The 21,160-nt window shown below is 40.2% G+C and overlaps 3 protein-coding genes across 5 annotated transcripts; 1 reads left to right on the top strand and 2 right to left on the bottom strand.

Moving 5' to 3' along the window:
- The first annotated feature begins 238 nt into the window (after nucleotides 1-238).
- On the top strand, nucleotides 239-7,644 carry dlst (dihydrolipoamide S-succinyltransferase). Its single transcript, XM_028566795.1, has 15 exons — nucleotides 239-397; nucleotides 1,361-1,394; nucleotides 1,504-1,543; nucleotides 1,887-1,948; nucleotides 2,056-2,130; nucleotides 2,297-2,352; nucleotides 2,785-2,893; nucleotides 2,989-3,162; nucleotides 3,664-3,749; nucleotides 3,888-3,985; nucleotides 5,594-5,724; nucleotides 6,131-6,204; nucleotides 6,309-6,392; nucleotides 6,547-6,714; nucleotides 6,983-7,644. Exons 1-15 carry the CDS (start codon nucleotides 335-337, stop codon nucleotides 7,115-7,117), a joined length of 1,389 nt encoding a protein of 462 aa, XP_028422596.1. The 5' UTR covers nucleotides 239-334; the 3' UTR covers nucleotides 7,118-7,644.
- Nucleotides 7,645-8,168: 524 nt separating this feature from the next.
- rps6kl1 (ribosomal protein S6 kinase-like 1) lies at nucleotides 8,169-13,867 on the bottom strand. 3 transcript variants are annotated; one of them, XM_028566113.1, is made up of 12 exons: nucleotides 13,825-13,867; nucleotides 12,918-13,034; nucleotides 12,564-12,739; nucleotides 12,114-12,238; nucleotides 11,688-11,780; nucleotides 11,549-11,596; nucleotides 10,983-11,115; nucleotides 9,417-10,874; nucleotides 9,244-9,333; nucleotides 8,957-9,039; nucleotides 8,725-8,820; nucleotides 8,169-8,619 (listed from the first exon to the last, which is right to left on the bottom strand). In XM_028566113.1, the coding sequence occupies exons 2-12, from the start codon at nucleotides 12,950-12,952 to the stop codon at nucleotides 8,509-8,511; spliced, it is 2,448 nt and encodes an 815-aa protein (XP_028421914.1). In that variant the 5' UTR covers nucleotides 12,953-13,034; nucleotides 13,825-13,867; the 3' UTR covers nucleotides 8,169-8,508. The 3 variants fall into 3 exon arrangements, with proteins under 3 accessions (XP_028421914.1, XP_028421915.1, XP_028421916.1); XM_028566114.1 differs by lacking the exon at nucleotides 13,825-13,867 and having other exon boundaries at nucleotides 12,918-13,183; XM_028566115.1 differs by lacking the exons at nucleotides 12,564-12,739; nucleotides 12,918-13,034; nucleotides 13,825-13,867 and adding an exon at nucleotides 12,405-12,430.
- A 3,104-nt stretch (nucleotides 13,868-16,971) lies between these two features.
- olfm4.2 (olfactomedin 4, tandem duplicate 2) lies at nucleotides 16,972-18,716 on the bottom strand. Its single transcript, XM_028566339.1, has 5 exons — nucleotides 18,663-18,716; nucleotides 18,398-18,565; nucleotides 18,070-18,282; nucleotides 17,846-17,987; nucleotides 16,972-17,765 (listed from the first exon to the last, which is right to left on the bottom strand). Exons 1-5 carry the CDS (start codon nucleotides 18,714-18,716, stop codon nucleotides 16,972-16,974), a joined length of 1,371 nt encoding a protein of 456 aa, XP_028422140.1.
- Between the last annotated feature and the right edge of the window lie 2,444 nt (nucleotides 18,717-21,160).

Genomic DNA, 21,160 nt, shown 5'->3' with positions numbered 1-21,160 from the left:
TACTGGCTTACTCAAAGATTAGCTTTGTCTGTTGAAAAAAATCATCTGAATTTAGGCCTATATGTTAGCTATTCCAATATTATATGTTTTGTTACCTACAACGTTACGCATTCATCTTATCTTAGGCTACCTTATCTTTATTTCTCAGTGACCATGTAGTGACAATAGTGTAGAGGGGTAGAGGGGACCACAGTGAGGATTCCCCCCTCCTCCCCCTTCCACTCGGAGCACTTGGTTTATCCCATACTACTTCCTCGCATCTTGCGCGTCAGGGTTGTCGGTGCGACCGGAGTTCCCTTCCGTTCCGCTGACAGGCTGCTGTCACACAGCCACCATGTTATCCCATTCCCGGTGTCTCACCAGGAATTTTGGCCGTTCCCTCTCTGCCATCCGCCAGGTAGGCAACAAGCAAATACAATGTTGTCGTGGCCATTCGCTAGATGACTCCTCTCTGGATGCGGGCGAAGGCGCAGCTTCTGTGTGTTCAGCTCTGCCAGAGCTACCATTAGCATTAGCATTAGCTGTAGGCCACGATCAGGCCGTAACATTGTAAGCCAAGGACAGTATGACACTTTCCTTCACAAGTCTTTGCTTAAGACAGTATTACATCAGTGCTCTCTGTGTTGAGTTGGTCTCTCGTTTTGACATGAACGTTAAAGTTGTTTGATCTACGCAGAAAATATCTTGTCGCAAACTTATCAAATACTAACGTTAGCCACACTAAGCTAAATTAACTGGAAGGTTAGCTAGCTAAGTGCTTTTAGCTGTCATGCTGAGGTCATATTGTGGTTTATGAGAGAAAACAACGCCCAGTTTAACTAACTTAATGGAATTATAATGTCAATGTTTTTTTTTCTCGTCTAGTGTCATCTTACATTTCTGTCGCTGCATTAGAAGCTAAAGTTAAGTAAGCAAAGTCAAATGTCAGCAAAGTCCTAGCCTGTCAGTGAAATTAGTAGTTGATAATTAAGCTTTAATGCAGCTGTTCAAGTAACGTTAGCTGCTTAAATAAAAAAAATATATATTATGCATTTTCTGATGCAGTTCTAATCCCAAACCACAGAAGCCACTTTTGCCAAATAATGCATTGATTAGCCAATGTCAAAGGTCGTCGTCTAGCGGGTAGAAGTGACCTTTGACCGACAGCACTTACTTATCTCCCTGTTGATGACACCATTGCCGTTTATGCACAATCCCAACTGTTATTTATGTTCGCTGTTAGACATAGTTATATTGACCTTGATGTCAATTTTTCAATGTTGTCAAATTTTCCAGACATTGTTGAGTCGTTTTTCTGCAAAATACTTAACATTAAAAAAGTTACAGACGTTTAGTAATGCCTAACTTTATCTTGTCACAGGGGAATAATGCATTAGCTCGTCGGGCCACGGCAGGTATGTCTTGTTACTGTTGAAGCGTGAAGTCTGAAATCCCAATTTTTGCTTTCGTATAGTCCTGCTGCAAGAAGTTATTAACACTTTTCCCTTTTCAATTTTCTTACAGCTCTATCAGCTAGCCATTCTGTTATTTTGAACAGCAATGTGTAAGTACATTTACTCATAAAAACATTTAACTATTTGAAGAGACAAGCTACTTTACTGTGAGAATGTAAGTACACCATTCACACCGTAGATATGATGAATGACTTGACATGGACAGTCTTCAGTCCCTCAGTCGTCAACGCTGGTTCACAAAGTGTCATACCTGTGCCAGCCATGCACGTCATGCCGTCATGAATCTATTTTCCAATTATGTGTATAGCATGTGCTGTTTCATACACACAAGCCAAATCAATTTTTTTGCACTCTTGGATGATACATTTAAGTGGTTTGGGGGATATGTATTACTTGTCTGAATTTATAAAAAATTGTGTGTTTTATTTTTAGAAAATCTGATCCCCGGTCCAGCGTCTTCCAAATCCAATACTTCAGGACGTCTGTAGCCTACAGTATGTTTGAGCCTGCATGCCTTTTCATTTCTGCACTTACCTGAAGCTCGACCACTGATGTGTGGTGTGAAGAAATTAATCTCCTTTGACTTGTCTTTGTTCTCCAGGAGATGAAGTTGTCACAGTCAAGACCCCTGCGTTTGCAGAATCTGTCACAGAGGGGGACGTGAGGTGGGAGAAAGGTAACTCCTTTTATTAATTAGCATACATTAGTTGCTTCTGGCCCTGTAAAGGATAAGAGGTTACAGATGATGGATGGATGGATGCTTCTGATACAGATAACAACCAAATTAAACAAAAGGTAGTCAGTTTTCTCTCGGATGCCAAAATAAAGCTTTCTCCCTACAGCTGTTGGAGACACCGTCGCTGAGGATGAGGTGGTGTGCGAAATTGAGACTGATAAGGTAAAACTAAGTAAATGCCACAATGTTTTTGATTGCTGTTAGTTGTTGGGCCTTGCCTGCAAAAGTAAAAGCCTTCAGAGTGTGTGGCATACCATGAATCAAAGTATTGGGGCATGTTCTTTTCCTAAAATAGCACTCCATTTTAACTTTTTTAAAAATTCATATTTGTGGGGCCCGGTGCAAGAGCCAAGAATAAAGGCAAATCATTACTGAAGGGTGTCACTTTCTCCTTACGGTGAATCTTTTTAAATAATTTCTTATATGAACTTTTGGTGAGAGTTAAGTTTTTAACTTAAATAAATGCAATGCGGTTATTACTTCAGCACCAGCCAAATCACATCATGTATGCTATTTAGAAAATATCCTAGAACTATTTACATTATTTTTTTTAAACATACAATTATTTTGACTGTTTTTTTTTCCTGCCATCAGACATCAGTGCAGGTTCCCTCTCCTGCTGCTGGGGTGATTGAGGAGCTTTTGGTCCCTGATGGGGGGAAGGTCGAGGGAGGAACTGCGCTCTTTAAGCTTCGAAAAGGAGGTCGTTATTGTATTTTCATTGAACATTTTACGACTTTGACAATAGTAATAATTTAAAGTCTGCCTTATCCTAACTGTTCAGCTCTGTGTCTTTAGCTGGTGCTCCCAAAGCTGCAGAAGCTCCAAAAGCAGAGGCCCCGGTGGCTGCAGCCCCTCCGCCACCTTCTGCTACTCCCCCTCCATCTTCTCCCCCCTCAGCTGTGGGCCCCATTCCTACCACTATGCCCCCTGTGCCACCTGTGCCAGCACATGCTATGGACAGCAAACCAGGTTAGTTGTCATGAGACAGACGGTCTGTGTCATGTGAGAACTGTTTTGCTTGACATCTGTGCTCTTGACCTCTAGCTTACATGATTACTCATTGTAGGCACTGGCTTTCACCAGTTCCACTAAACTGATGTTTACAGATACTAACTGCTTCGTTATGTCTTTCTCATAGTTTTTCTTCTAGTCTTTACTAGTCTTTACTAGTGTCTATGTATAGTTAAGTAATGATTATTCTATTTTTGATATATTGTTTTGCCTGTTGTACTTGTATAGATATAGAATTTGCACTGACACTATCTTGCACTATGTAAACATGCTACAACCAAACTTTACTGTAAGGGCACACTATTGATATCTTCCTTTTGTATTTTTGTAGTATGTGTGCGTGGATGTCATATGTCTGTGTGCCTATGTGTATGTATGTATGTTCTGTATAAGCTATTGGACACCTTCATTTCCTTCAGGATAAATAAAGTATATCTATCCATCTATCCGTCTATCTAGTTTCCGCCATCAAGCCGACTCCCGCTCCAGCTGCACCAGTGGCTCAAGCTGAGGGAGGGGCTAAAGCAGCCAGGACAGAGAGCAGGGTAAAGTGCAAAAATTACCACTACACCTAAATAACATTTAGGAGTATTTGATGATTAATTACGTGTTTAATGGTCTAGTACAGTAATAGTTGGGAACGGAGTCTTAATAATTCTGATAAATCTTGTTTTTCGTTTTAGGTTAAGATGAACCGCATGAGACTGAGAATTGCCCAGAGACTGAAGGAAGCCCAAAACACCTGCGCTATGCTGACTACGTTTAATGAGGTCGACATGAGGTAGGAAATTCTAAATAAGTTGACCTATATTTCTTAGCCCTCAATGCTATTTTAGATATCAAATGTGAAATGTGCTCTGCTGCATTAACGCATATATTGAAGTGATTGAAGGAAAAAGACCTTATAAAGTGTAGGAGTCCAAATCTGTGTAAATAGCTATAAACATGTTTGTAACTGTGCAGTACGCACACTGTATACAGTACATATTGTATGTACATCCGTGTTAAAAGCCAAAACAACACTTGCACAAATGGTTATGGATTGGAATCTGCCCAATAGGAAAAGCTTTTTGAAACCCAATATCCTCTTAAACACTGGAATGTAAATATTTGGTCGTAATGCCATCTAAAACAAAGATAAGAATTGTTAAAACAGATTTTATTAATTTACAAGGAAATGTTATTGTCTGCACTTGCCCCCTGTGCTGAAGAGGACACTTTGAGGATTTCTCTTCCCCGCAAATGTGTGGTGTCAGCTTTCAGCTATTCAGGGTTTTCTATGTATCCTAATTAGATTGACATTGACGGTCTGGAGGAAGACTTCCCATGCTAGGGCTCATCTGGAGCCGAAGGAGCTAGTCAGAGCAGGAGGCTGGAGCATCTGTAGGGGCCCACAGAGACCTGCGCCCTGAGTGGAAAAGCTGCCTCAACTGATATGGGCTTTTATGACAGCCCAATAAGATTTACAGGCTCTAGAAAGTGAAGATTTTTATCGCTTCTTCTCTCCTTTCTCGGAGAGTCTGTGTCTTGGGAGGGGCTAATTATGTTAGCGGAGAAACCCTAGAGCTTCAACAGGGTTAGAGACAGGAAAACAAACAATTAAAAAGAGAGATACATGAGAAAAATGAGCAATGATGAAACGATTAGCGGGCCAATTTCAATAGCTTTAATCCACCGCGATCTGTAATAGCATTCTTTTATAGCCATAAAAGGCAGTGTTTTTTTCGTTTTTTAAGAGATTTTAGATTGTTACCTATATCTTTCATAACATAGTTACAATATTTTAAAAACTTTTTTCATGGAGTTTCTAGTATCTCTGTTTATATTTTATCTTAGAGGTTAGTATAACATTAGGCTTCTATTTAAATGTGTGATAACCTATACCGTGGATTGTTTTATTTGAGCTAATAAATACCGTTTTTTTTTTTTTATTGCACATTGTTTATAAATTACTGCTGTTTTTTGTACACTTGGCAACAAAGCAGTAACACTTAAAAACCCTTCAAGTACATTTAAAAGGATTTTAATAAGCTATGAAAAAACAGTTAATCCGTCTGTCTGTAGTGAAGCTATAGTCAGCCAAACACAATTAGCTTTTTGAATTTCAGTAATTTAGAGTCACGGGTATGACGTTTTTAAGTCATTCTTAAAGCACCTCTGTATTTTCCATGTTTTGAAATGAATGTGTATTTATATCCCCAAATATTTTAGCCCCACTGATTTTTTTTTTTTTTTTTTTTGTTTTTTTGATTTTTTTTTTTTCCTCTTAGAATTTTATCCTTTATGTTCATAACAAGCATCATATTCAGTATCCTGTAGGCTTCAACCCTGCTTCTTGCCTTAATGCCAATTGTTAGTTGATCTATGTTATGTTTCTATTTCCCTGCAGCAACATCACAGAGCTGAGGAAGACTTACAAAGATGCCTTCCTGAAAAAGCATAACATCAAGTTGGGCTTCATGTCTGCATTTGTGAAAGCTGCTGCCTACGCTCTGGTTGACCAACCTGCTGTCAACGCTGGTATAGAATCAACCTTAAAAGACTGAGAAACCTCACTTTGTGGTGTCAGTTTGATGTCTTTGCACGTATGTGTACAAGTCAATGCAAATGTGTCTGGTGAAGAAAACGATTTAAGTTTCAGTATATTTCACTGCAAACCTCAAACCTTTTTTACTGCCTTTAGACCACCCTGACCTATTTAGATAGACCACAATGAAGCAGGGGGAGGGGTCTGTATTGCTGGCTTTTACAAATCAAAAATAGCCTGTGGATTTCACCTTCCACGGCTTTTTGCTTGCATGTAACAGAAAATGGCACTCATGAAAAGGAAATCAATCTTGGTGAAAACGTAGTGAATATTTACTTACGTTTTGTCCTGTATACATTTTTCTTCTGTGTACAATGATTCAACTTTTTGTGTTTTCAGTAATTGATGACACAACCAAAGAGATTGTGTACAGGGACTACGTTGACATCAGTGTGGCTGTGGCCACGCCAAAGGTGAGACAAGCACATTATATGGTTATGCTAAGTGCAAGTGCTTGATAGTCCACTCGTCTTTAACGTGAAGGGCAGAAAATTCAGTCGTATTACTCTTCTCACAGGGTCTGGTGGTTCCTGTAATCCGAAGCGTAGAGGGAATGAATTTTACTGATATTGAGAAGGCCATCAATTTGTTGGGAGAAAAGGTAATATTTTAAATTGTATATTATGTCATATTTTGAGTCCTGTGTTTGTTTGTAGTTTATTCTTCTTCTTTTTCATACCCTTGTTGTGAAAGTTTCTTTTCTTGAGATTTTCCTCAATGTGTGATTGATCTTAATTGTGGATGCGTGTTCGTAGGCCCGTAAGAATGAGCTGGCTGTTGAAGACATGGACGGAGGAACCTTCACCATCAGCAACGGTGGCGTGTTTGGGTCCATGTTCGGCACACCTATAATCAATCCACCACAGTCTGCTATTTTAGGCATGCATGGCATCTTTGACAGGCCTGTAGCAGTTGGTGGCAAGGTTCGTTTCCTCAATGTAATACATCAAATACACACTGTATTTAGCAATAGAATGGTCACACATCGGGAATGAACTAAATGATCAGAGAATCAAAGGATAATTGAATTGATAAACTTGCTGTTTTTAACTTTTTTTTTTAAATGGGTTTGGTTTGTCAAATCTCTGTCATACATCACAGCTGTTTGCTAGTTATTAAACATTCACTGGTGTGAGTATTTATAATCTTATATGGATTGACTCCTTTTCTCTTGTTTTCCACTTTGTTTAGGTGGAGATCCGTCCCATGATGTATGTTGCCCTGACGTACGACCATCGTCTGATTGATGGAAGAGAGGCCGTCACTTTCCTGCGCAAGATCAAGTCAGTGGTGGAGGACCCCAGGGTGCTGCTCCTTGACATGTAAATCCTTGTGCACTCCTGGCCCAACCAAATAAACCACCCTAAAGAAACAGTGGCTGTATTCACCTGATGAAGATTACCGTAACTGCAGATGTTGTATTGGTTAACTAGAAAAAAGAATTTTTGGAGAACAGTTGAGTTGTACAATGGGCATTTGTAAGGCAGCCAGTGATAAACAGTTTGCTGCTGTTGTGGAGAAATGTCGGGGCCTGGGATTTCTGTGGTGCTGGTCTCTAGATCAAAAAAGGATATTCTATTACTTCCACGCCAAATGTCATTTTATTACTTATTGAGAGATGAATGAAAAACCTAGATAAACTCTGTAGTATCATTTCATTATTTTGGTTGAGAGAAGAAGAATAAACGCACATTGGGCCGTAAACCAAGAAACACTATGTTCTTAAATGTCCAAAGTGAAGAAATTCACTGAGAATTTATGCTGTTTCAAAAACATGAGGGAAATTCTCTCTATTATGTGTAAGAGACTATTTAAAAAAAGACTTTTAAACAATAAAAGCTGCATTACTCGACTGTTTTTTTTTTTTTTTTTTTTTTTTTAAATTTAACAGGGTAGCTAAATTTACAAGAATAAACCGCACCCATTAAAATTAAACCAACATTAAAATTAGTAGTTAACTCTTACTAAGATTATTGTTAGGTGATGTTCACTGCTTATTATGCAGTATACCTTGAATGGAAGCTTTTCCTTTAACTTGTCAGCGGTCTGTTAATGGGCTGTGGACTATTGGTCAACTAATAAGATGAAAAAGACTTAATACCTTAACCCTTGTGTTGACTTCGGGTCACATTGACCCGTTTTCAATTTTTGTTTTATATCAGAAAATATAGGACGTAGAAAGGTCGTTTTTTTTCAAGGTCGACAGGAAGACAACAAAAGGTTAAATAAAAGTCCCACCAAATAGTGATATTCTTAAAATGGTCTGGTCTTAGTCGTCTTTGGGACCATGCATAGCCTATTGAGCAACTATAACACAAAGGCCTCAACAGTTGATAAAATGCCATGGATATAGAAGAGTAACATTTATTGCCTAATATCCTTTTTTTCTACAATATTTAATGGCAGTCCAAACGTGTAAGTGTCAGAATTTAGTCTGTGTCAGTTTTCATGCGTGGTGATAATATGCAAGGATACTTTAAAATTTTAATATATACCAAAATTGCATCAAAGGTACCTTAAATTACAATATTAGAATCTCGAAAGTTACAATAACAAGTCCATTTGTTTCATCTTTTGGAAGAGATATGGTTTACTAGTTTTGTTCATGTTTCAGTTTTTAATTGTCATTTTTCTTTGGGAAGCACAAAGTGCAAAGAAAACCAGGGGTCTGGTGCTGCATCCATTTTGGCAACTCAGAGGTGAAGCAGCTGCACCTGCTAGCAGCTCAGAGCTTTCCAGGAGACACTGCTGAAGAAGGGATGACACTTGATGTCACTCACACCGCCACCTCCAGAACCCAAGCGATAGCCAGCATCAAACTGAAGCAACTGCAAAGCAGCATAATGGAGTGTTGAGATACTGCAAGATTAAATCACACAATCTATATTGTAATTTAGCAACACCGAGCATAATATTTAGAACCAAAGCCTAACCTCAGTGAGCAGAGACGCAGCTGCAGCGCCCAGGTGGTTGGGGATGAGCAGCTGGGTGTGGGAATGGATTCCTGCTGGATGGAGCTGCCACAGTGGCTGGAAGCACAGTGAGCGGAGTGTGTGAGAAACCATGACCCAATGCCACAGTTGGCAGGAATGGTGCAAAATGACAAAGTTGCAGACTTTACTCTGAAACGCTACACTGAAAATGCTTGTAGAGCCTTTCGCTTACCATTCCTGTTAGGAGTTCAAACAACAAAGCCCCAAGACTCCACCAATCACAAGCCTCTGTAACTCTGGACACACCACCAATTTCTGTAAACATACAACAAAATGAGTTAAGTTGTATTCTTGCACAAGATTCTTTAAAATTTTGTTTTGGTGTCTTCATATTGCCATACAATGTGCAGTACTTGACCTTATTCAGAGTAAAGTGGACCTGCTTAATCCTGTCACTAGGTGGCAGGTTACACCAGGGAACAACCACCGGTTTCAGCTTACAGTAATGCATATTCTCACCTGGAGCACAGTACATCTGTTCTGTAGCTTTGGAGCTGATCTCTGACTGAACCTCACTCCACTGTCCGAAAAATGTCAAACACACCTTTCCTGTGAAAACATTGTGTTTGATCAAAATCAAAAGTATGGTGGTTTTCCACATGCAGTCTTTTACATGTATTTGATGAACTCACCGTTGCTGGTGAGTAGAACATTTCTAGGGTTGAGGTCCCGACACAGAATGCCTTGCTGATGTAGACTCTCAAGGGCCAGCAGAATCTGAGCTCCCCAGACACATACCTCTGCCTCTGGAAGCCCCCAGCAGGTCTGCATGGCCTTATCTGTAGATCTGGAGTACTTCACAGGGAACCGAGGTAGATGGCACCAGCCATCCACCTCTATGATCTGGTCTTCCCCCTGCCCCTCCGATCCTTCTGAATTAAGGTAAGCATCCACATCCTCTCCTCTCCTGTGGGGCGGGGCTCCCGTAGGACTAGAGGAGAACCAGCCCACAAATGATCGCCCTTTTCCAGATGCCACCTTCTCTCCAGGCAATTCGCAAGCCTCCTCTACACCCTCTCTTTCCTCACTGGAACATGTTTCCCCTTTGTACTTCATCCCTGAGAGGGCAATGGGGGCCCCTGAAAATGTCCCCTGTTTTCCTGCAATGCTGTGGCAGAGGGACGCAGAGGAAGGCCAGTAGCTTTCTGAGGTGATCCTCGTGTCTGTGTGGTCAGAAAATACTGCTCTGTCTGTGCTCCTGATGACTACCATGCCATTTCTATCCTCAGTGGTTGGACTGCTGCTGTCCTGCTTTGAGTCTGTAACCATATCTACAGAGTTACCACTCAAAACAGATCCTTGCTGAAAGCCATTGCTATCCCATGATGCCCTGCCACGTTTCTGGGTTTGGCAATGGAGAGGAAGATGCAAGATGGCAGGGGAAGAACTCAAGCCATTATTTTCACTGTTGGGGGACCCCGCGTTTATAAATGAGGTCTGATTTGTACGAGGTGGTGTTTGTCCTAGCGTGCTATTTAAATGACTGTCAGTCACTGCATAGCGGTTTATTTGCTCACAGTTATGTGCTGGATCTGCAGCTTTCCAAGCCACTTCAAACTCAGAGCTGCACTCTGTCAGTCCCATTCCAGCTTTCTTCTTATGAAGTACTGACATGACATCGAGAGCGTGACTGACACGAGTGCAAGACAGAGGAAGAGCAGGCTGTTCCTGAGTTTCACTGGAGTTCAAACACAAGCTAGGAGCTGGTGGATGGATGTGGGTGTCGACCTGTGTCCTCGTCGGGCCTGAATTCAGAGTTAGCCGATCAAGCTTGGTATAAAATGACGCTGCAGAGCGTGTGTTCTGCAGACAACCTGTCTCCTCGATGTAGGAGTGAGTCCCGCAGCTCTCCAGTTGCTGCTGAGTCTCATCCCATGAGGTGGGGAAGTCTGCGTCTGGGCTCTCGTCGCTCAATTTTTCTGGAATCACTCCTGTGCTCCCTCTGCTGTTGTGCTGGTAGTCTGTGCTGATTGTGGGTGAGGTGTAGCTGGCCTTCAGCTTGATGCTTTGCTGGCCAGAAGTGAAGCATTCTGGGTGTTCCTTGGCCTTCTCGTTCCTCAGTTTGTGCAGCTTGGAGAAGAGCCTCCCACCTAGGACAATATGGGAAGGAAAAACTAGATCAGACATTGGAGCGAAGTGCAAGCTTCAAAATCGTGGTCCCATCAGCACTGAGAACAGAGCAGTTGTTAAAAGCTCACCTTTGACATGTTCAAGATGCAGGTACACAGCATCCTCGCTGACGTAATATCTTAGCAGCTTAACCATGTATGGCACCCCCTGAGGAATGATGGTTGGCTGGTCCCTGCTCTCCCAGCTCGACTTGACCAGACTCTGCAAGAACACATACACACATTGGGGCTGATATTTTTAGGAAATGCACGTGTTTATATGGAGAAAAAAGGGTATTAAATCAGACATGGTTTAAAAAGAAAGAAAAGACTGCTTCGATTGCCCCCTTAAAGATTAGTGTCTGTATGTTACCATGTCTCTCCGGTCATTGTAATTTGAGGTGCACTTGCCCTGGCTAAAAGGGTGAGAGCTTTCTGGCAGATCAATGCTAGATGATACTCAGGGAGACAGGAGGGAAAGAGCTCCCATCAACTGGCCAGCCACAGTATACAATAACAACCCCCAAAACATCTCCACTACCAGTGGATGTAGGCATATGGAGGCATTTTTAATTTAAATGTATTATAATATAGAGCATACTCTTCAGTGTAATACTATACCTAGAAGAAAGAAAGGAGGGAATCTGTATACTCACCTTTACAACAAATGTCTCCTTATTTACCATACTTTGGACAATCATGACCTTTGGAAAGAAAAAATAACATCAAGGAGTGTCAATACACAAAGCCAACACTGATATGGAAACACAAAGGTAGTAAGTGTTACAGTCTTACCTTATCAGTCACTCCCACAACCTTACACATCTCCAGATCCTCCACAGGCGAACTCAAGTGTCTGATTGGACGGAATCTCAGACTGCTGTAACCCTGGTGATGAAAGCCATGCATGTCACCTACAGAAGCAATCATTTTTTTTCCACAGTATTTGAGGTGAATAAGGCTTTAGTGTGAGACAGACAGTCACTAAATGTTTAGTCTCACGTAAGAAGCAATACAGGACGTGCTCTTCTATGTTATTCAACGCTCAGAGTACAAGCTAGGAATGCTGACACTTTAATGTGACTTATTCAATATTTGACTTATGAATACTTTTGTGAACACTAACAATGCCTCAACCCTACATTTCACCGTACATTTAGAGCACATGAGAGACTATAAGATGTACGTTTTGTAAGTGATAGTAAAGGAAGAATATCTTACCCCTAAATGAGAGCTTCCTTTCCCCAAGTTGTCCTGCAGATGTGTTATGAAGATTTCTTCAGCTCTCTTCAGATATTGGGTTGTCTTTCTTTTCACAGCCTCCCGACGATCCTTGTTTGGGTCCACTGTAAAACAGTAAAGCTCTATCAAATAAAGAAAATACTGTAGCTGTGTGAATAGGATCAATCTAACAGACAAAATCCTGTCCTGACTACACCTTAGACTTTATCTAGGATAAAGATTGGTTCCACACAGCTGACTATTCACACTGTGGAGGGGGAAATGTCTCACCAGTGAGTAAATCTGTTTAACCTTTGGTTTGTGACTTCCTGTTTTTTTTTTCTGGTCCACATGTTCCCATCACATGTCTTGTGCAAACACGCCCCCTAAATTCCTCATCATTACATAGCCTTAAAGACTTGTGTGAAAGACCACATGTTGTCCACTTACACTGAACCCCATTCAACAGCAAGTCCACCCCATTCTTATAGTAACTGAAAGCTGCCTCATAGTCCTCATTGACCTCACTGTCCAGTGCCATGCGGATCTGCTTGGCCGCCTCCACCAGGTAATCTCTCTTTGCCATCGCTGCCTTGTTTTGGACGTCCGTCAAGGACCAGATGGGCCTGAGCACAGCATAAATAGCATAAAAAACAATATTGTTTATTCAGCTGGACTTAATTCAGACATGGTAGAAACTCAACAAAAAAGAACAAGCTGTCTCAAAATAGAAACTGAAACTGAATCGTAAGCTGTTGTAAGCAAATCATACTGTGGCTCTTAAAGAGTCTTCTTGAGAGTTACCTTTGCTCCCTTGTCTTATCAACAGCACGACACATCTCTGTCTGTTGTCACTGGGCTCGGTGTGCGTCTGCCCCCGGTGATTCCAAGGCTCAGGTCTTTGCGGCACAGCATTGTCATCTGAGCCAGTGGAAACAAAGAGTTAACCTCCAGACCAGGAAGCGAGTACAAGCTTGACTACTATTTTTTGATGAATGGAAAGAAGCAGAGTTGCCAACGTCCAAGATGACAGGGAGATGACTCAGAGGACTGAGGCACACTGTCGTGTGTCTCAGGTAAATCACGTAGTCATGGGGATGGTGGAAACCTAAAGATGACTGGAGAGTGTGTCGACACTCGACACCCATATTTTACTATATTTTTACAATAATATATTCTACACTGATCAACATCAACCCACACGCTTACACAAATCACATGAAGTGGATTATTTCCAACGGGCAAATACAATCTCTGCTGACACAAATGTTATAAATAAAAGTCATCAAATATTATGCAATTAATCTTTGTCACATTATACAAATGTAATACCAGTCAGACAAGGAAGGCTGACGCTCACTAGAAAACCTCCCATTCATGTCAAATATCATTTATTTCCCCTGAATTTTGGCTACAGACTAAAACACAAACATCACACACACACACACACACACACACACACACACACACACACACACACACACACACACACACACACACACACACACACACACAATCACCCCATCCTGGTTACAGTCCTGGAGACGACATCATTTAAGGAGTGTTATGAAACACACAAAGCCATCTTCAGTCTCCTCCATCATCATCTTCTCAACATGCACTTCCATAACCAATGAGTTAGCAATCCACCATGGTAAATAAATGACCAAATAGCACAGAAAACAGGCACACAAATATACACACACTGTACCTGATGTGAGGCGAGCGTGCCCTGGACCCTCCACCCAGCAGCAGCATCAGCAGCGGCAGCAGCAGCAGCAGCAGCAGCAGCAGCAGCAGCCCGTGTCTTCGGCAGCCTCAACACACTCCTCTCAGGAGCAGCGGGAGGAGGAAAGGGCTCGGGAGAGGCTGCCGATTGGCTGAGCATGATGTCACTTTAGGGTACCATTTCACACAAGGCGCTCACTTCTCCCCCTCTCATCCTGACAGACGCTGGCCGATTTAAAGAGACAGTGCTGTTTTTGTCTTAGCTGACTGAAGGCCATTTTCAACCCTGATTTTTACTTCCAAAATGGATTGTGTTTAGCTTTTTGTCCCATATGAAAATTGTAATCGCAATTTATTAAATGATTATGAATGAATACGAATTTCTTCTACCGCTGCTCCATCGAGAGTGTGCTAGTGTACTGTATCACTACATGCCATCTGCTCAGCAGCAGACAGGAAAGCCCTTTAGACGGTCATAAACGCTGCCCAGAGGATCATTGGCTGCTCACTGCCTTCTTTGGAGGACATTTTCAGTGTTCACTGTCTCAGTAGAGCAGCCAGCACACTGAAAGATCCAACCTACCCTGGACACTGTCTGTTTGACCCGCTGCCCTCTGGTAGACACTTTAGTTCAATCAAGTCACAGACAAACAATACAAACAGTTTTTACTCCAGAGCCATAGGTTACAGTTACATTTCAACTTCACCTTTGTATTTATTTTGGTATTTATTTATGTGTATAACACTGCACAGATGTTCACATTCAACCGGACCTTAGCATATTCCTTGTACAAATTTATCCTAACAGTATAACCTGTATGTAAAACCACCACAACTCAGCAATGTGCAATATCCAGAAGTGCAATATCTCATCTACAGTATATTGTTTTAGTCACAGAAAATGCACATTTTCTTATCTATAACATATATTTGTATATTTTGTATTTTCTATTTCTGATTCTATTTTATATATCAGTATTGCTACGTTGTACTTCGTTGTACTTTGTTGTGCAATGACAATAAATACATTCTTTTTGTATTCTATTACAGTATTGCTTTGATGTGTCCCATCCACTATGAAAGGAAGGATCACCCTGCCCAGAATCCATAATCTGCTGGGTCTTGGTTCTCAGTACCAGATGGAGCCAGGCTCCAGTCACAGCACAAAGGAGAGTCATTACCCCCGTAAGGGAGGGCCGACTTACAGAGGGGGGTGGAAGCTCTAGCATGGAGCAGGATAGTAAGAGAGGAGGGGGGCCTGATATGCTACAACCTTATCCAAAAAGCAGAAAGGGAGGGGTCTGATTTAGCTTTATGATAACTTTACACCCTTTCTCAAATGTTCATCCAGTCATATTTTATTTTGCACAGTTTTACATAAATTAAAACAAGATACAACACAAATTTCAATGCTTAATTTTGATTTGATTCCAGACACAAAAGTGCACTTTTTAATACTCACTCAGAGAAATTCTGTTAAAATCATGTGTATCAATCATAATACAGCAGATCAAGAATAAGAGGCGTCATTCTTTGTAAAACCTCACATTGTAGGATGCATAATAGCCATTGGTGTACATGTAAAGCCTCTGGTCAGTGGGATTGTAGTGCAGGTTGACAAATTGTCCTCTGTCTTCTGATCTCCTGCCCTGATGGCATACATAACTCCCACCATAAAAGCATTCCATACTAGAGGCTAATGGTCCATTCATTCTCAATGCCCAAGGATTTCTCATCTCACTTAGCTACAACAATTTTACCCTTGATCTCCTCTGTAGCATACATTACATCAGCTGAAAAGTCCAGGTACTGGTTTATAGTCATAGTCATAGCCATCATAGTCATTGGCAAAACTTCAGGATATAAATAGTGACTGCTCTCTGTACATTCTGATATTGATTTTATTTGATTAAGTAAGAACATACTAGTGAGAACATAGTGCACTAAATATAAAACATGTTTTTTCAGAATCAGTATATTTGACAAATCCACCTTTGGCACATGTAATATAATGTTTGTATGTGAAGTTAGAAGACTTTTCCTCCTGAAGTTTATTCACACTATGATTATATACTCATGCTACAGTGTGTATCTCCTATGTGACAAAAAAAAAAAACAGGAAGAATGTCTCACCCACTTTCTTTATGTTTTTTTTTATAAGCACCAACATGTGTCCTGAAATGACACAAATATTACAAACTCACTATGACAGAGCTGTTTCCATTCAGAGTTTCCCAAATTAATATACTTTAACTCAGGAGCAAAATAGAAAAGTACCACTAACTTTTAATAGACATTAAATATTTGATTGTCAATTTCTCTTTTCAGTCAGTTTGTTTTGATTTTGATTAGCTGCGGCTGCTGGGTAATTGGTTCAATATTAATCTTAAGCGTTCATTACACCCTGGAGACAAAACTGAAAATGTAATATGAGTCAAACAAAGCAACTTATTCTTGACTCATCCTGTCCCTCGAGATTGGAAAATCTCTTCTGTTTAAGCAGCAGAGAGCAATAACTGCATGTTGACCTTGACACTCTGTTATTATTAAGAGATACAGTGACTGATACCAGTCTGCTGCAGTACTTGCACCTTTTTGTACTTGATTTTATATCTTTAACATACTGTGTATCTGTTCTTTTGATTATTCAATTTGATTTAACATCCTGTTTAACTTACAATCCAATGACAAATGTACATCTATTTTAGATTGATTAGTGTGTATTTGCCTTATGTCTTTGTCCATTTGAAATCTGATGAAGATGCCGAAACGTCATATATATATACATATGTATATATTGTAGCAACTTAATTAAAGCCATATTGAATTGAACACATTGGATCTTACTTTCAATAATTTCTACTTTTATTTAATAGTTTCAGTTGATTATCTGAAACAATCTTTACTCGTGCAGTTTTTCCCTTATTGTATCAGTAATTTTGTAATAGTTTTATTTATACGCATACAAACTTAAGGCATTTAACACAATTTGAATGCTTCAGTTTGATTTTATTCAGGAAAAGACAGTTAAAAAGTTTATCTGTTACAGCTTTATAGAGCTCCACTGACAAAGTAAGTAAATACAGATCAATCGTATCAATCACAATACGTAGATCACAAAGAGGAGGCATTATTCTTTGTTAAACCTCACATTGTAGGACACATAGTAGCCGTTGTTGTACATGTAGAGCTTCTGATCAGAGGGATTGTAGTGCAGGTTGCTGTATTTCTCCTGGAACTTCTGGAAGGGGATATTGAGGTGTTTCTCCTCATTGGTCTTTGTGTCGAAGGCATAGTAGATCTCCTCTGTGTTCAGATCCACAGACCTGGTGGCATACATGACTCCACAGGCCATGAAAGCGTTGCCAGCCAACTGCTTGAACGCACCAGTGTTCCACTCACCCTCTATGCCAAACGATTTCTCATCTATTTTAGCAATGACAATTTTCCCTCTGCTTGCTTCTGAGGCATACATTACCCACAATCCATTTTCATCAGCTGCAAAGTCCATGTTCTGATGGTCTGAGTAACTGTACGAGAAACTTTGACTAGCAGCTGGGATCACTCTGTAGTCATATTTGGAACTGGTCAGATTCAGCTTGCTCATACTGAAAGGTGTGTTGATCTGATAATAAATGGTGTTACCATGAACAATGTAATTGTTACCGGCACCTTTCCACCCGTTTGGTATGTCATGTTGTTTGAATGAGGATCTAAGAATCAGCTTTTCATAGTCCGAGTACAAATAGAAGTTATGCACAGAGGGAGTGCTGTATGCACCATAGAAGTACATTGATTCATAGCCTCGGACTGGTTTGGAGTCTTTTCCCCAGCCCCCATATTGATAACCTGCATTCAAATGAGCATTCACTTGGACCACTGTTGGCTTGCTGATGCTCATGATTCCTGTGTGATTACAGTTGCCTGGAAAGAAAAGAAAAATGTCAATTAGCCGGCAATATCAGTTTTTTTTCATCCACAATCTTTTTGATTAGTTGCCTTACCGATATCTGGCTTGATGAGATCCTGCTCCTTCTGGCACTCCTCCAGCTTCTTCTGCAGCTTAGCAAACTCAATACGGATCACCACCAGGTTGCTCTTGTCAAACGTCTCCATTTGGTTCACAATGAGGGTCATGTTGCGAATCTGGGAAAAATACATAAATCAAATGGAAATTTTATAGTTTAATAATGAAGAAAGCCACATTATTTGCAAACGGCTCTGTTACCTCAGTATAAAGACTGTCAAACATGGGCGAAGATGCGTTGAGGGAGTCTCTGAGCTGAGACACTAGAGCCTCAAACTCTCTGAGCTCAATCCTGAGCAGCTCAAAGTCCAGTTTGATGTAGTTGTCAGGACTGCTCTCCAGCATGGACATTCTCACAGTCAGGTCCAACACTTCCTTCAAATAGACCTCCAACATACCCTCATAGCTCACCATCTGAAAGAGTGAAGAAACATAAATCAGCATCATGATGTCTGTAACAAAATGTTAAAATGTATAAATGCTGTGGAACCACTCAGACCTCAGTCTATATTTATGTCTTACTGTATACCTTGTTCATCTGAATGTCCACCTCCAGGATTAGATCCTTGCTGACTTGCTGCATGTTCTGAACCCGGTCGGCAGGGAAGGTGGTTTCAGGCAGATACACGTGACAAACACACTGACCTGACTCACCCACTGATGTAGTCACATTGCCAGACTCCCAATCATGCACCGGCTGAAAATTGAAAAACAAAACAAAAAAAACATTAAAGTTGATTATTATAAATGACCGATCCACTTGCATGTTTTAATAGAACAGAAAGATCACTCACAATCCAGGCCAAAGCAGGACTGAGCAGCAGCAGCAGCAGAATTGGCAGCATCATGTCTCAGTTTTCCCTCTCAAGTATCTTGTTGGTCACCCGCTCAGAGGGTTTTTAAAGACGGCTCTTATCACATCATCACAAACACCCTTATCTCTTCCCATAGTTGTTATTTGAGCTGTCTGGATCTTCAACGCAAGAACAGATGTTCATTCACAAGCAGCTTATGAATTACGGCATTATTCTTGTTTGCTCACAATAACTTCTGATCTGAACATGGGGTGTGGATGAGAAAAATGCCATATGTACTGAATTCTGGCAGCACCTTGTAATGTTTATAATGGCCTGTTAGCTCAGTGTTGCATGTGTTATATTACATTTATTTAGCTGATTTACAATAAGTGCATTCATTATATGATGGGTCAGAGGTCATTATAACCACAGGGAGACACTGTTGTGGCAGGCTGTATAATTACATTTAATAGACCAGTTTCATTTATGATTTTTCCTGCTTAACACATTATATTAGTTTGTATAGTCATCATCCTAAAAGTAATTTCTTACTGTATTGTGAATGACAGAATCAAATTACTTCAGTCACAATGCAATCTGCATGGAGTGCTGCTCAGGTGTGTAGAAAGTGTGTCACTCCGGTGCTCTTCATTTTGGAGATCCAAGTGTGCAAGGGTTTAAGGACACTGAGGCACTCAGGAGGGTAACGTTTAAAAAGCCTTTATTATATTTCTTGACTAAATCATTAAAACTCTAAAATCAAATTTCCTCTTTATATTCTTTTCTCATCCACATGGTTAATTGGGTAATCTTATGCATGAACAGTGGGGTTCATGAGTAAGAGATACTGTGACACAGGGGACCAACTTTTGATTAAAATGCTGACTCAAACAACAAGTCTTCTCAAGCAATTTTTATTCACTTCAGTAACTTTGGCAACACCGAAAGAAAAGATACAGTTGTAAAGAGAAAGGTTTAAATGAACTATATATATTTGACTAAAAGAGTCAACTTTAGCAGGGGTTCCAATACTTATGAGCAGCACTGTATATATATATATATATATATATATATATATATATATATATATATATATATATATATATATATATATATACATTAAAATAAAATATAGAGTGGCCAGGTTCGCTCAGTTGGTAGAGCAGGTGCACATATACATGGAGGTTTGTGCCTCGACGCAGAGGTCTAGGGTTCAAGTCCAACCTGTGACAATTTCCTGCATGTCTTCCCCCCCTTTCTCACCTACCTGTCCTGTCCATTAAAGGCGGAAAAGCCCAAAAAATTATCTTAAAATAAAATATGGAATTAAAATGTGTTTAATGTTTCCATTCAAATTAGCAAAGGATTTCAATTATCATGTAAACAAAGTAGTGTCAGTTCTAAGCAAAAACCATTGTGGGCGATCCCTCTCCAAATATTGCATATACCTGCATGTCCCTCTAAATCTGCTTCTACGGACAGACAGTTGACATATTAACAGAGGAAAAGGTATATAAATGAGTGGAGACACATGATGAATGCAGATGAATCACTGAATGGTTTGATGAACTCAATAGCCCTATTTTCACGGAGCAGACATTTTGACATGTCATAGCAGGAAAAGCACTGGTGGAATTAATGAATCAATGAATTATGGGTGCACTACATTTAGGTGTGCTTGTCCCTGTTATTGTGCATGCTGGCTCACTGTGTAGCTTACTGGGACACTAACATAACATCCCAGACTACAATTGAAAGTCTTATTTTTAATGTGTCATCCTTAAGAAACTAAAGTAAATGGATGGACACCACATCACCTAAATTAACGATACCAGCTTATCTCACAAGCCATGTCTTGCTTCCCTTACTAAAAATAATTAAAAAAAAACAATATCAGTTTATTTATATCATTGCTGCTAGTTAACTGCAGTTTTCTCCCTCTGCTATTGAGTTGCCATTTCACCTATTAAGAATGAATAGTGAGATGCAAAAGATACTCATTAGGTGGGTACACACATTTAGGTTCTTTTTCTTCCAAATCTACTTGGTGAATTTGGTCATTTTAAGTTATCAAAAGCAGGCTTTTCTCACAGCAGACATGAGGACTTGTCATAGTAGGAAAAGCCCGGGTGTTACTAATAACATTAACTTAACATTAAATCTGTTCTATTCACGTGTCCCAGACAGTGTGACAGTCAACATGCACAATACCTGGACCCTGAAATTGCTACTAAAATTCAGCTATCATTAATTTTATTATTAACACCAGTGTTTTCACTGATGTGATGTGTCGAGAAATCTTCTGTGAAAAAGATTTATTGCACTTTAAAATTTATGCTATATGCATTGTGTTTCAACACCAATCTAGCCACTTTTGGGAGTCAACATGACTGCGGACATCAGGAATAACTAAGAAAGCAAAAATCAATATAGTATCTTGATTTGTCAATCCTGCAATCCAGCATTTAGAATCAAGGCTCATATATGCCTAAAAT

The sequence above is a fragment of the Perca flavescens genome, chromosome 20, assembly GCF_004354835.1.
Source record: "Perca flavescens isolate YP-PL-M2 chromosome 20, PFLA_1.0, whole genome shotgun sequence".
Taxonomy (NCBI): domain Eukaryota; kingdom Metazoa; phylum Chordata; class Actinopteri; order Perciformes; family Percidae; genus Perca; species Perca flavescens.
This window is presented reverse-complemented; position numbering and strand designations above follow the sequence as displayed.